Source organism: Myotis myotis, unplaced genomic scaffold (assembly GCF_014108235.1).
Source record: "Myotis myotis isolate mMyoMyo1 unplaced genomic scaffold, mMyoMyo1.p scaffold_m19_p_3, whole genome shotgun sequence".
NCBI lineage: Eukaryota > Metazoa > Chordata > Mammalia > Chiroptera > Vespertilionidae > Myotis > Myotis myotis.
Genome location: NW_023416335.1, coordinates 199,069,867 through 199,085,113, shown reverse-complemented (window position 1 = coordinate 199,085,113; position 15,247 = coordinate 199,069,867). Strand labels below are relative to the sequence as shown.

General features: G+C 43.2%; 1 protein-coding gene across 3 annotated transcripts in view; it reads left to right on the top strand.

The window, feature by feature from the left end:
- Positions 1-15,247, top strand: part of GNPTAB (N-acetylglucosamine-1-phosphate transferase subunits alpha and beta) — a 57,544-nt gene that overhangs the window by 29,530 nt on the left and 12,767 nt on the right. For 2 of the 3 annotated variants that reach the window (XM_036297988.1, XM_036297987.1), the window contains 8 exons: positions 5,936-6,097; positions 6,483-6,662; positions 6,877-7,047; positions 8,611-8,734; positions 9,838-10,041; positions 10,710-11,815; positions 12,806-13,005; positions 13,902-14,121. In XM_036297988.1, coding sequence (XP_036153881.1) covers positions 5,936-6,097; positions 6,483-6,662; positions 6,877-7,047; positions 8,611-8,734; positions 9,838-10,041; positions 10,710-11,815; positions 12,806-13,005; positions 13,902-14,121 — 2,367 coding nt within the window. The remainder of the gene's footprint in view (positions 1-5,935; positions 6,098-6,482; positions 6,663-6,876; positions 7,048-8,610; positions 8,735-9,837; positions 10,042-10,709; positions 11,816-12,805; positions 13,006-13,901; positions 14,122-15,247) is intronic. The other variant, XM_036297989.1, reaches the window with a different exon arrangement.

The following is a 15,247-nucleotide window of genomic DNA, read 5'->3' as shown; positions in this document are numbered from 1 at the left end:
GAAGTGATTTGTTCGAAAAAAGAATCCTTTTATCCTGTTAGAAATAATGCAAATTGAATTAATCCGTTCCAGACCCACAAATGATTCCCCTTTTAACCTCTCTCATATACAGTGCATGTCTAATGTACTGTTTAATCTATAAATAAACACTTCTTAAATTTATCGAGCCACCCCTTACTAGCCTTAAACGAATCACTTTTAGCATTCAGTCTAGGTCTAGGGATGTCTCTCAGGCCAGCATGCAGCATCTTAGCTTGTTCATATATCACTGTCTCCGAATTGGCTGTCACTGGCTAACTGTTCCTCTTTTATTCACACGAACAACAGCTTTTCTACCTCTTCAGTTGTCCGTGATCATGGTTTCTTTCACACCCTCAGCAACATTAGCACTCTTGATGGCCTCTTCAGGTTTTAAAATTGTGCTAATCGCCAGCAAGGAAAGCATTCTCTCCTTTGTTTGTTGCCTGAGAGATGCTTTTTGTCGTGCTGAGGTGTCAGCTTGAAAGTGTCAGTTTGAAAATGGAAGTTTAGTTTAGACATTTTTTTTCTGTGAACAACTTGGTGGAGAACTGAATTGTTGGGGAAGGGAGGCGCTGGAGAAACTGAGTTTGTATTGCTTTCAGAGCCAATTGCCTTGTTGATTTAGGGCACAGTTCCTGTGGGTATACCTTCCATTTGACCGTATGTCAGGATGCCTGCTGTCCGTGGGAAGCCTTCCAGGTTGTAAAACGTGGATGTCTTTTCTCTTAAAAGAGAGGGCATAAGGTTCTTGGCTCAGAATCTGTTAGGCCCTGGTCTTCTTGGTATTACAAAGAAGTGTTAAATTCTGCCACTGTGTTTAGCTTACTGGTTCTTACTTCTTGTTCCTGTTGATGTCATTGAACAATTTGGAGGTGAAGGATGGTCCTGGAGGTGGTGGGGGGAGAGCTGAGAGTTGGGGAGGTCTTACTTTGGTACCTGTTTTGACCATGTTTTTTATATTCTTCTCCCCAGCTTGTTTCTCTTTTCCCACGTGTTTCACTGTTTTAAGATACATTGTACAGTCTTTGTAAATAATGATAACATGAATGACATTTATATGTGTGTTTTTTTCATATTTTCCTCGATTACTTTTTTAATGGTACTTGGAAATATGGTAGTGCCCAGCTAGATTCGGGTTAAATTCTTTCTTAATCTGCAGTTCTTTTAAAATATATGTTACATTCCTCTTTCCCCTGAACTATTTTTGCTATTGATTTGGGTAGATAAAACCATAGATTAACATTGATTTCAGCCATGTTTATTTGGCTTCTTGGCTTCCTAGCTATTGGTTACAGAATTACAGAAACAGGTATATCTGTACTTTTTTAAAAAAATCCTCACCTGAGGATTTTTTTTTTCCCCCTTTGATTTTCAGAGAGTGGAAATGAGACTGGAGGAAGGGGCAAGAGAGAGAGAAACATTGTTGTGAGACACATTGATTGCCTGCCTCCCGCACACACCCCAACGGGTGCCAGGAATCTAACTTGCAAACCTGGTACTCACCCTTGCCTGTAATCGAACCCGAGACCCTTTGGTGCATGGGCTGACACTCTAACCATTGATCCATACCAGCCAGGGTAGAGAAACACAGCAGGAAAAGGTGTAGCAGTTAGGGATTAGACAAGATGACTTTGGAGGCAGGAAAACCAGTTTAGCCACTGCTGCCTGAGCCCAGCAAGACATTTGGGTTCAGCAAGTGCCTTGTCGGTGGTGCAAGGATGAGAATAGTTCCAGAAACATCAGAGAGAGCCCCTCAGCATGACCTGGTGACTTAGCCGGGGGAGAGGGAAGGAAAAATGAAAGGGGAAGTGGGTGTTTCTAGAGAAGATGGGAGCGATGGCGTTAGCCACACGCAGAGCTTCAGTGGGAGAAGCAAGCTTTTTCAGGAAGGAAACGCTGAGCTCTGTGTGGGTGATGTTTCCTTAGAGGTGCCTTGTGGCCTGTGGGGGGAAAGGGCCGTTAGGCATGGACTCCGGGGCCTCAGCAGCCGAACCACTTTGCCCTCTCAGTTCCTCCAGGGGCCTGGCCATCGAGAGCTCTGCCTGCCCCAGACCCCTCAGTGATACTGCCTGTTCACCTTTGTACCCCTGGTGATTATCTTGGGGCCTGGCATTTAGAGGGCCACTCAAGAAATGCTTGTTGAAGAATGAGCAAGAAGAAAGGCTGTGACTATAACCTGCCCGCCCCCTCCCCCCCCCCCATCACCACCACCACATACACTGTCTTAGACTACAAAGGGAAACGGTTCAGCCAGTATGATTATCCATAGGCCTCACTAGGTTTATGGCACCAGGGCTATATTCATGCAGCATTACTTTGCCTTTATTATTCTGGTTAGATCAAAGCCAAAAATCTACACTCCTACACCCTCTGGAGGGGAGGTGGGACTTGAGGAAAATGGTTTCTTTTTACCAGGTAGTAGATTTGAATTCATAAAAACTTTACTGAGGACTATAGTCTTAGAAATCAATCTTTTCTATTAAAGGCTATCTAGTTTGAGATACCTTGAGGTGAATTCTTTTATGGTCTGTAGAATTTTTGTATGTGCTGGACACAGAATTCACCTTTTGAGAAACTAGATTGTCTATTGGTCTTTATTTTCAGCTCACTCGTTCTAAATCCTCCTGCTTTTTTAGGCATGTTCATTTATGGTGGGTTTTTGCTTGTTTGTTGATATTTGTTCTTGTTCACTTCTTTAGCATAGGTTAGAGCAGGTGGAAAATCTTCCCAACGCTCTCAAGTGCATTCTCACATTTGGTTCAGTTCCATGATAGTGGTTGCTGGGTGGGTGTGCAGAAGAAGTGAAGGACATGGGGCTGTCCTCATGCTATTCGTAATCTCTTTTGGGAGGCAGTATGTTTGCATAATAAGTGTTCAAGTAGCAAAACAAGAGAAGAGTAGTCTAGAGTTGAGGTTGGCATTTAGAGACAAAGAGAGGTCTGTGTGGATCAGAGACATGGGGGACATTTTCAAAGAGAAAGAGGCTGCCCGGGATCCTTGAAGGCTGACCAAGTTGTATGGTTCAGCAGGAAGGACAGTGCGGGCAGAGTGGGAACACCGTATTGTCCTGCCTGGACCTCTGTTCAGGGCATGTTCAAGGTCACAGCTTATTGTATTCATGCCCCTTCTTTTAGTGACTTCCCTTCAACTGGTTATGCACCTGTTCTCTTAAAGCACGACACCCTTTCTTTTGGTCTTATTCTTAAAATAAAGACATAAGCAGGTTAAACCACTCTGGAACTGATTTAAGTTTTAGAAAACCACTAGCACATATTAAGATGTAGTAGGTTTGAGTTGTTGGATCACTAGAAGGAGCTAATTTGTTTTTCAGTTTTATTAGCTGGTATGTTTTTCCCCTAACCATATATTATCTCATATATGGACGTATCAAGCACATCATTCCTTTTTTTAAATATATATATTTTTTAAATATATTTTTTTATTGATTTCAGAGAGGGAAGGAGAGGGAGAGATAGAAACATCAGTGATGAGAGAGAATCATTGATCGGCTACCTCCTGCATGCCCCACACTGGGGATCGAGCCCACAACCCGGGCATGTGCCCTTGACTGGAATCAATCCCGGGACCCTTCAGTCCGCAGGCCAACGCTCTATCCACTGAGCCAGATAAGCCAGGGGAGGCACATCATTCTTGCAAATGCCACAGTAACAAACATATGGAAGTGTTAGTGACTTAAAGATAGCACGCTTTATCTCTCTGTCATTCTAACTTGTCCCTTCCTGGGTCTGCAGGGGGTAGATGTCCAGTTGTTCTCTCTTTGAGAAACTTATGATTTAAAGAATTTAGATAAACTTAGAATTTCAAGTAAGAAGCTACATATGGAAGCAGTTGCCCAAGCTGAGAACCCCAGCCTTTGGCACTCACTACAAACAAGCTTCAGTACCACTCCTGTCTCTTCAGGAATAGTAATTACTGTGTCCAGGACTGGAGAGCCACCTAGTGGCTAGCTCAGGATACTTTCTTCCCTCCCTTTTTCACTACTCAAAACCTGGTTGGTTACAGTGGCAGAAATTCTTTTTCATACACAAATATTCCCTTATGTTTTTTACTTTTTATCTCTTTCCAAGTATTGTGTACTTCCTTAGGAAACTGTCTGTGAAATTTCAAAATAGTTTTCCAGAATAAAAGCAGTTTGGAAGGAGAGGTCAAGATAAGGCTGTTTCCCCAGTAATTTTAAAATTAAATTAGGATATGATAACACTATAATGATGTATTCTCGAGTAGTGATTTTTATACTCCAGGGAGCCCAAAGAGGTGCTGTGAGGGCCTTGGTGGGAGGTAGACAAGGAGCAGCAGAGGCCTAGGGTGGATAGTGAGGCTCTGTAGGTTCCCAGGTAGAAGAATATTCGCCCTGAGGCAGGATGGTGGCAGCAATGAGAGCTGACCTTCAGTGAGTGCTTAGTGTATGCCAGGCACTGCCAAGGTGAAAGAACATAATTAATTAGGAAGACATTACATGTGCAAGCAAGCATTTCTGGTAGGAGTGAATGGCCCACATAATAAAAGGGAAAAGAGAAATAAAATTCTAACTCTAACTTTTAGTTTTGGGGCCTACATAAACTCAGAAACCTTTGAAAGATGGGCTAAGTATAGTCATGTTACAAATACAAGAGCTTAATCGGAGGCCATAGTAATTTCTGTTTGTTTCTGGTTTATAAATTTAAAACAAAGCCCAGGCTCCGTTAGAAAGAGTCATTTCGGCAGAAGGATTTTGCTGTCCTCAGTTAGTGATTTTCAATCCTCTTCCTGGCTTTTTAAGCTCTGAAAGGCCTCTTTCATGGGAAAATGTATGATAGGCTTAGAACATAAACATCAAGGGTGTTATGGACTTGGGTAGAGGTGGGGATTCCTGTTTATAAAATGTGTTAAGCGCTGGCCCGTTTTACTCAATGGTTAGAGCATGGGCCCATGGACTGAAGGGTCAGGGTTGGATTCCTGGTCAAGGGCATTTACCTGGGTTGCAGGCCCAATCACGGCTCAGGTAAGGGCATGTACAGGAAGCAACCGATCAATGTGTCTCTCACATGGAAAACAAAAAACGTGTTGATGCTTATGATGTTCCCTCTTAGATTTATGATTACTTCTAACGCTTTGCCCCCGTCAGCTCTGCCAAAGACACTCATTCATCTTACGTGTGGGGACAAAAGCCATCCGGACGCCCTGCCAGCAGACGTGGTCCCCGCCAATTATAGCAAGGTTACACTGCAGGGCCTTCCCCCAGAGTAAGCAGAACGCAGTATTTTAGAACACAGGTCAGAGACCGGTGACCAGATGTGCTGTGTTGGAACGTATGACAATCAAAATCATTTGAGCTGGCATTGAAAGTTAAGAGATTTCTATTGAGTGCCAACTGAAACTAAAAAATTTTTAAATACTTTTTAAAAAGGAAATTGGGAGATTTCCTGGCCTCTTAGATCTGGCAGCACTGGGTGGCATTGAGTAGTGGCTGCAGCTTTCAGATGGGGCCTGAGATGTCCCTTTCACCAGGGCCTGCCACTCTCTACTGTTCTTAATTCCTGGCCCATTCTGTTCATTTGGGAAAAGCATCTGACCTGTTTAGGTTTCCTTCCTTTCTTTCTTTCTTTCTTTCTTTCTTTCTTTCTTTCTTTCTTTCTTTCTTTCTTTCTTTCTTCTTTCTTTCTTTCTTTCTTTCTTTCTTTCTTTCTTTCTTTCTTTCTTTCTTTCTTTCTGTGTGATATTGGCTTGCAATTTCGTATACGTATGAGACATTTAATCTTTAAAGATGTATAATATATATTTAGATGTATACTATATGTAATACATAGACTATGTTTTATATATATTTAAAGTTTAAAGATTAAACTGAGAATTTCAAGGTGTCTCTTCATTAGGGCTCAGTTTTCCCCCCGGTAACCCTGTTGTCATTTTATAGTTGCACCTGTACTCAGAGGCCAGTGTAGCACTCCTAAAATTGAACAACCCCAAAGATTTCCAAGAACTGAATAAGCAGACTAAGAAAAACATGACCATCGATGGGAAAGAACTGACCCTAAGTCCTGCGTATTTATTTTGGGATCTGAGTGCCATCAGCCAGGTAAGGGATGCAGAGATCCTTTCAAAACCTGAGTCGGTTTAGGTTGTTAAAAGATTTACAGGTTGCTATGTTAGAAGAAGGAAGAGGACTTGGGTTGTCTGGGACTTTTCTAATGTTCCAGTCCCTGCCATTGGTTAATATTACCCGAAGTGACCGAGAATCAGATCCAAGAACCTTTTCTAAAAAGTGTGTTGAAGAAATGCTGTGTATCTGTGTTGCTGTTGTAACTGAGCTGGGTCTTTTGCAGTTTTCGTAATGTTTCAAAGTAAGACTGGGTCTTTAAAAGTCTGCCAGAGCACCCTGGGAGCAGAGAGGCCCAGGGAGACACGGGGAGGCGCGACTTCAGGGCTATTTTACATCTTCGAGCACCAGGTGTTTTTCTCAGTCCAAGCAGGATGAAGATGTTTCTGCCAGCCGTTTTGAAGATAATGAAGAACTGAGGTACTCACTGCGGTCTATCGAGAGGCACGCGCCGTGGGTTCGGAATATTTTCATCGTCACCAATGGGCAGATTCCGTCCTGGCTGAACCTTGATAATCCGCGAGTGACAATAGTAACACACCAGGTGTGTGGCTTTCTGTATATCACGAGGCTGTGGTTTTCTGTTCTGTCTTTTCTGTCCTTTTACTTTCCCCTGATTTCATTCCCTTCACCCTCCTCACCTCCATTTCCACCTTCCTTTACTTCTTCCATTTGCCTGCCTTCCTTCCAAAACCAAAAATAAAAGAAAAACACCTTCTCATCCACCCTCTTCCTCTCTTGTATTTTTCTGTTCGAAGGATGTTTTTCGAAATCTGAGCCACTTGCCTACCTTTAGTTCACCAGCTATTGAAAGTCACATTCATCGCATCGAAGGGCTGTCCCAGAAGTTTATTTACCTGAATGACGATGTCATGTTTGGGAAGGATGTCTGGCCAGATGATTTTTATAGTCACTCCAAAGGTCAAAAGGTGGGTACCTAAGAGGAAAGGATTCCTGGCTCAGAAGTCACTTGGAAGTTATTAACAGGAAATCAGGAATCAATATGTATACAATTGTGTTCAGATTTGATCAAATAAGCATTTGATCAGGAGAGTTAACAGTTTGGGAGAAAGAAAACTACTTAAAGATTTTTTAAGTTGCCATGTTAGAAGAAGGAAGAGGACTTGAGTTGATTGGAACTTTTCATTGATTGGTAGTTTTTCGCTTGCCTACATTCTCAGACACCCAGAACCCGCTCTTTCCCCCGACCCTTTAAATGTTCTACTACAACAACAGCAGAAAAAGCAAAATCACCATGAAACACAAAATCATGGTTACAGTGTCAGCAGAATGACCAGCATAGAAAGTTAGCTCAATTTTCTGCTTAAAGGGGTGGGTGAAATTTCATCGAGGCTGGTCTCACTCTGGCTTTGAGAGGCAGGATGGAGAAGCACAGACCAGGAGCCAGCTACTTATGGTCCTCAGCAATGACCTGACCTTTATGTTCCCTGTCTGCCCAGTGGGGGAAATAGGAATACCCAGGTAGCGTTGTTAGAAGGAGTCATCGATAAGCTGGAGACTTATCACCATAAGCTTCTGATGAACCCTGCAACTGTAAGTGCTAAGTGCACGAAGCTGCTTTTCCTGTTGCTGATTGTGTCAGTCCAGTGTGCTCACCGCCCTGTGCCCCTGCTCAGGGGCCTCCCCTGTGTTAGCTTGTACGGCTGCAGAGTTGAGCTGTGGCTTAACAGGGAAGACACACAAATCAGTGACTCCACGAAGTGACTTCCATGCCGGCAGGTGTGCCCGGCTGCTAAACAGTGGGTACACGGGAGGGTGAAATCAGACAGAAACAGGGAAGGATGCCTATCTGAATTGAGGTGAACTTTGAAGAACAAGTCCGGAGTTCACTAGATCCCAAACAGATGGAATGTGCAAAGGCATGTAGACTGTCAAAGGGGAGCATGTTTTTGTAATGATTTTAGTTTCAGAAGTCACCATGTACCATATCACGCCTGTGAAAGCAGGAGGGCTCCCAGCTCAGGCTGCTGGGCTGGTTAGTTTGCCACAGAACTTACGCTGGCAGAGAAGGATGTGCAGAGTTCATCTGCTTTTCTCAGCCACGATACAAGATGATGCACAGATACACTAAGGAGCTAGTGACAGTTGTCACGGAAAAGCAGTGGCCCGTGTGGAATACATTCCACCTCCTTTGGCATGCACTTGTACTCCCAGTAAAGCCTGACCTGTTGCTATTTTATTTCAGAATATATTCTAAGGCCACGGTGTGAGAAACTGATCCGTGAGCTGAGTCCTTCTCTGCTTTCCTCATGTAACGAACAGAGTACATGTGCTCAGCACCATCAGGAGAGCAGAGCTGGGGAAATGCCTTCAGGTCCAGGCAAACTTAAAGCAAAATACCCCCCATGAGTGCAGTCAGCCTGTGGGAAATATTAACCCTTTTCCAGAGGCTCAGTTTTGTTTTAAAGAATTCTAATTTGAGAAGGAAGACTGTCAGAAACTGTTCTATGTTCTCTCTGGTTTTGTCATAGGTTTATTTGACATGGCCGGTACCCAACTGTGCTGAGGGCTGCCCAGGTTCCTGGATTAAAGACGGCTATTGTGACAAGGCTTGCAATAACTCGGCCTGTGATTGGGATGGTGGGGATTGCTCTGGTAAGGATGCATCCGAGGGTAATTTGCTTCTGTTTATGGAAGGTTCTCATTCCTAATCGTTACTGGACATGCACCATGAAGTAACATTTTCCTGTATTAAAATAACGAGTAATCCGTAGACTCTTTGGAGGTGATGACAAGTGTCCTGCTGTGGTCCAGTTTATTCATATTATCCATTGCTGAGGGCATTTTCCCACATGGGGGCATTTTCCCACATGGGCCCTGCACTTGCACAGGCCTTTTCTTATTATTGCAAATATGAAAACAGGGACTGCCCTTAATTATGTACGTTCAAGAGCAAGAACAACTCTAACTGGTTCTCGTAGGAGCTCCTGGCTGGTGGCTTCCAGCAGCAGATGTCTTAGGTCGGTGAATGAAAAAGAGATAAATGAAATAAAATGTCTTTTCTCCTCAGCCTCTCTTCTCCTTTTCTTATACGCTCTCATTTGGACTTGTCGATAACATTTTTTTTTAGTTTTATTTATTGCCCTTCAGTGGACAAAGAATTTAAACTTTTATGAAACATTATCCATCTTAATTTCTTAGTCACCTAGGAAAGAGAGCTTGTATGCACAGATGGCACCCTGTATTCCATGTGGGGAAACAGATTTGGAAAAGTGTTAAGTATGGGCGGAAACAAAACCTCAAGTTGTGTTTCACTCGGGTCTGTCAGAGGCCTTCTGAGAAATACGGTCAGCCGCAGAGAGAGAACACCGGCGAGCAGAGAGGGCCCTGATAGGACATTCTCACTTGGCAATGAGGGCAGCACCTGTGTTCGGGCATGCTTGGGCAGTTCTAACAGTCAGTGTTTGGAAGACCCCTCCCTGTTCTCCTGCTCCTCCATCCACATCTATAGGCGCCCCCTTGAGACAGTTTGAGGTCCTTCCCGGTGGCACAGCTAGTAGGTGCCCCGCCCACTATCAGGTGATGTCCCCTCTTCAGTTTATTTTCTTCTTAGCTACATGACCTGTTCTACTAAGGAAAGAGGGAACCCTTCCTGCCTAAGACTCAGGCATCAATCTTGAAAACGCTGTGAAGAAATAAGGAGCTTTTTTCAACATTGTAAAACGAGCAAGATTCTGTTTCCCCCCCTCCCTCTACAGGTAACAGTGGAGGGAGTCGCTACGGTGCCGGAGGCGGGGGAACCGGGAACTTGGGAGCTGTCCAGCCCTGGCACTTTGGCGGAGGAATAAACAGTGTCTCTTACTGTAATCAAGGGTGTGCAAACTCCTGGCTCGCTGATAAGTTCTGTGACCAGGCCTGCAACGTCTTGTCCTGCGGGTTTGATGCTGGCGACTGTGGGCAAGGTATATATATATTGTCATAATAATCTATTGAAAAAGAATAAGGGGATAAAAGTCCTCGGGCATTAGAGAGCATTTCGGCTCATTGTTGTTATTTAAAGTCATTATTCTCTGTGTATCCTTTTCCCAGCCTTGCATCCATACTAGTTGTAAGTTAAAAGTAAGAGAAGGACACAGATCTTTAGAGAACAGTAAATACTAAGGCTGCATCTTTTCCTGTATTATTCCAGTGTCTTGTCTTTTTCACTAAGCTGGTTCCCCTTAGTTGAAAATATATGGTGATGGCTTAATTTGGAAATAATAAAAGACATTGATTAAAGAAAGACAGTTTTGATACTGGGTCTTGTTGATAGCTTATTAACAGAGGTTGTTTTTGCAGACAGTTGTATTTTTTCACATGGACAAGAGATGGAAGTCGATCATTGGAACTTGCTCTCAGAATTGTGTCCTATCTCGGTAGCAAGTCAGACACAGCAGCATTCCATGTCAATGGCTGGCGGCTCCACAGTAAAGGAGCCCTATACCAGTAGCTTCTGTGTTAGAATTTCTGATTATTTTAAAGTCCATTTAGAGTCACTGTTAGAAAGTGAAAACTCAAAACTCTAATAATTAAAGGAAAGGGGGGGAAATGGCTAGCTTTTAAAAAGTCATTTTTGTGTTTTCTCCTCTAGATCATTTTCATGAATTATATAAAGTAACTCTTCTCCCAAACCAGACTCACTATGTTATCCCAAAAGGTGAATGCCTGCCTTATTTCAGCTTCGCAGAAATAGCCAAAAGGGGAATCGAAGGCGCCTACAGTGACAACCCCATAATTCGACACGCTTCCATAGCCAATAAGTGGAAAACCATCCACCTCATAATGCACAGTGGAATGAATGCAACTACAATACATTTTAATCTCACACTTCAAAGTAGGGACGACAAGGAGTTCAAAATCCAGATCTCAGTCGAGGTTGACACAAGAGAAGAACCGAAACTGAACTCCACCACCCAGAGGTCTTACCAGACGTTGGTTAGCCCTGTAACACTTCTTCCAGAGGTGGAAATCCCATTTGAGGATATTCCCGAAGAAAAACGCTTCCCAAAGTTCAAGAGACACGATGTTAACACAACAGGGAGATCCCAAGAGGAGGTGAAAATTCCCCTGGTAAATATTTCGCTCCTTCCAAAAGAGGCCCAGTTGCGTCTCTCTCACTTGGATTTGCAACTAGAACGTGGAGATATCACTCTGAAGGGATACAACCTATCAAAGTCAGCCTTGCTGACATCGTTTCTGATGAACTCACAGGATGCTGGAGTAAAAATAAACCAGGCTGGCATCACAGAGGAAAGAAATGAGAGTGTGGCGGCCCCACTGGCCAAACGGGCTCACCGAAGCACCTGGCGGAACAGCTTAGGAGCACCTGAGAGATTACAGAGGTCGACTTTCCCAGCAGAGACAAGAAAAGTGAATGGCTACTACCAGCGTCGGACTCCACCCCAGGACTTGGGAACCAAAGCAAGCTTTCGATCTGAAAGTCGGACCCAAAAAGTGGGAGGTGGAAGTGTGTCCAAAGAAAAGCTCTCATCTCTGATTGTTCCACAGAAAAACCAGGTGCCCAGAGAAAAGAAAATCACAGGGAAAGAACAAGAGGAAAACAGAATAGAGGACAATGCTGAAAATCACAGAGGTGTTAATGAAGTATTGCCTGGAAGAAAGCTGCAACATTATACAGACAGTTACCCGGGCTTTTTGCCCTGGGAGAAAAAAAAGTATTTCCAAGATCTTCTTGATGTAAGTTACATCTAACCTTATTCCTTCCCGTGCTCAGGAACAATAAATAACCCTGTAAGTGATGATAATATAACAATAGCCACCAGTTATTCACTTCCCTGCGCCCGCCACTGAATTAAATGCTTTTTCTTACATGGTTTCATTTAATTATCTCCATAACCCTAACTGACAAGTGTCTCTGTTGAGGTGTGATTAAGGAGTCCAAAGGGAAACCTCCTTACCTTTGCCTGCAGTGATGGCGACCCTTTTGAGCTCGGCGTGTCAGCATTTTGAAAAACCCTAACTTAACTCTGGTGCCGTGTCACATATAGAAATTTTTTGATCTTTGCAACCATAGTAAAACAAAGACTTAATATTTTTGATATTTATTTTATATATTTAAAAGCCATTTAACAAAGAAAAATCAACCAAAAAAATGAGTTCGCATGTCACCTCTGACACGCGTGTCATAGGTTCGCCATCACTGGCCTAGAGGTATCGGGGAAGGCATCCTTGAGGAAGTATCCTGTGGGCTGACCTCTGCAGGGTGGGTCAGCGTTGATAGACCAAGAAAAACCCTGTGGTCTAGGCCGGACTGTGAACAAAGCACAGCCATGAGCGATGTCAGACTGGGAGAAAGGGGGATGAAGAGGGAACTGTGTGTTACTCCTTCCAGTGTATTCAGGAAGTATCTTGTACCTGGTGCGGTGGGCATTGGCTGATGCTGAGTGAGGATAGCAGAGTTCTTGTCTAGGTTTATTTCCTCACTTTTTCCACACACACCCCTCCGCCCCCCTCTTCACCACACAACTGTTGGTCTCAAGCCAATGCCGGTGACACTTTCTCTGAAATCCAGTTTAGTCCTGCTCTTAGGGTCCTCATGTCATTTGCCCCTCATGGATCGTTAGTGACTAGTTACTAAGTTATATAAAAGGATGCCTTTATCTCTTGTTGACCAAGTATGCTTTTGCACCAAACGTACTGCTGTATTACGTGGAATTCTCTTTTTAGGAAGAAGAGTCATTGAAGATGCAGTTGGCGTACTTTACTGACAGCAAACATACTGGGAGGCAACTGAAAGATACATTTGCAGATTCCCTCCGATATGTAAATAAAATTCTAAACAGCAAGTTTGGATTCACATCTAGGAAAGTCCCTGCACACATGCCTCACATGATCGACCGAATAGTTATGCAAGAACTGCAGGACATGTAAGTCTGGCTTGTGTTTGGGTTGCTTGCATGTGCTCAGAGCCACAGCTGCTGGAAATTTACATCTTTATCCTTTGCAGCAGCAGGGATGGACCTGGAGAGTATTATGCTAAGTGAAATAAGCCAGTCAGAGAAGGACAAGTCCCATATGATTTCACGCATATGTGGAATCTAATGAACAAAATAAATGAACAAAATAGAAACAGACTCGTAGATACAGAAAACAGACTGACAGCTGTCAGAGGGAGGAGGGTTTCAGGGCTGGGTGAAAGGTGAAGGGATTAAGAAAAAGAAAAAAAAATTGAAAACCAACTCGTAGACACAGACAACAGTATGATTACTAGAGGGAAAAGGGGGATGAGGGTGGTAGAAGAGGGTAAAGGGCAGATAAATGGTGGTGGAAGGAGATTTGACTTGGGGTGGGGAATACACAATACAATATATATATAGATTATGTATTACAGAATGTACACCTGAAGCCTGTTTAATTTTATTAACCAATATCACCTCAATAAATTCAATAAAAAATAAATAACAAAAACGGAAAAAGAAATTTACATCTGTGCTGTGCTAAATTTACGGTTCTAATGCAGTGGTTTTCAACCTTCTGGCCCTTGAAATATAGTTCCTCATGTTGTGACCCAACCATAAAATTATTTTTGTTGCTACTTCATAACTGTAATGTTGCTACTGTTATGAATCGTAATGTAAATATCTGATATGGAGGGTGGTCTTAGGCGACCCCTGTGAAAGGGTCGTTCGACCGCCAAAGGGGTTGAGACCCACAGGTTGAGAACCGCTGCTAATGGAAAGGAAAGAGATGCTAACTCTACAAATGTTAGGTACTTTTTTATATTTTAAATATCCCGAGCTCATTATGTGTTATATTTGTACAGGTTCCCTGAAGAGTTTGACAAGACGTCATTTCACAAAGTGCGCCACTCTGAGGATATGCAGTTTGCTTTTTCTTATTTTTACTACCTCATGAGTGCAGTTCAGCCGCTGAATATATCTCAAGTTTTTGATGAAGTTGATACCGACCAATCTGGTGTTTTATCTGACAGAGAAATCCGAACACTGGCTACCAGAATTCATGACCTGCCTTTAAGTTTGCAGGTGTTGTATTTTTCCCCCTACGCTTTGCAGCAGTTTTAAATGAAACTTTTAATATTGATACTTCCTCTTTTCCCCCTACATATTTCACTGTAATGCAAGAAAGAGTAATTCTTAATGGTTAATGAGGGTATTCGACAACTAGTCCATTTTTAGCACCAGAATGAAAACCAAATTTAAAGTTCATATTTTCTGAGATTCCTTCTTTTAGGCTTGCAGTGGGGATTGCCATTGTATTGTCTGGAGAAGAGCCAGACCACATCTGCCGAGTTCTTGTCCCAGCATCAAGAAGGGTTCAGGAATCTGGAGAAGGCTGTGCGTAGATGTTAAATAAGAGGAGTCCAGAGACTAAATATAATTTTGAAAGGCATTTGGGGGTCAGAGGAGCTTAGCTAAAGGAGCTAAATTCTAAGGTCTTAAGTCTAAGGTCTTAGGTTCTCTCCATCCCCAGGAACCATGGTTTTTATTAACACAACTTGTCCTGAGGCGAGGCAGAGATATATACTTCAAAGGGTCAGGGTTTCTACAGAGTCCATTGTCAGAATGGGGGAATTAGCCTAAGGCTGTTCAGGTGTTTGACCAGTAGGAGGCGATAACATGTAGATTAAGATGCCTTTTAGCTGTCTGGCAGCCAAGCAATAATCCCTTTTCAGGTTTGGGGAAGTGCCTTCAGCCATTCCCAACAGGTGACTACATGTGTGACTCAACCCTGTTGAGTCCCCAAGTCTCATCAACCTTTTGATGAAATTCTTGAAATTATGACATGCTGGAATTGGTCTCCGGCACACATCTGCATGTAAGGTTCACTCAGGGGCTTCAGGTGTGGCCGACTAGATATCGGCCAGGCCTGTGGTACAGCAGCCCCTCTGCCGTGGCCTCTCCAGTCCCAGCAGTAGGACGCTCACTAATGGAGAGTGCCAAGATGAATCTAACTGCAGGACATCTGTCTGGTGATCCCCTGGCCCATCTTGTGTAAAATGGTGTCTCACGGTTCAGGATGTTTCACTTTGAAACAAAGATGAAATATTCATGTTCGTATTGTCTCATTCTGCTCTCTTTACCTTAAGAATCATATAGTCAAACTGTCTTTAAACATAGCATTTTAAAAAATTTTGGAGACGTTTATGTA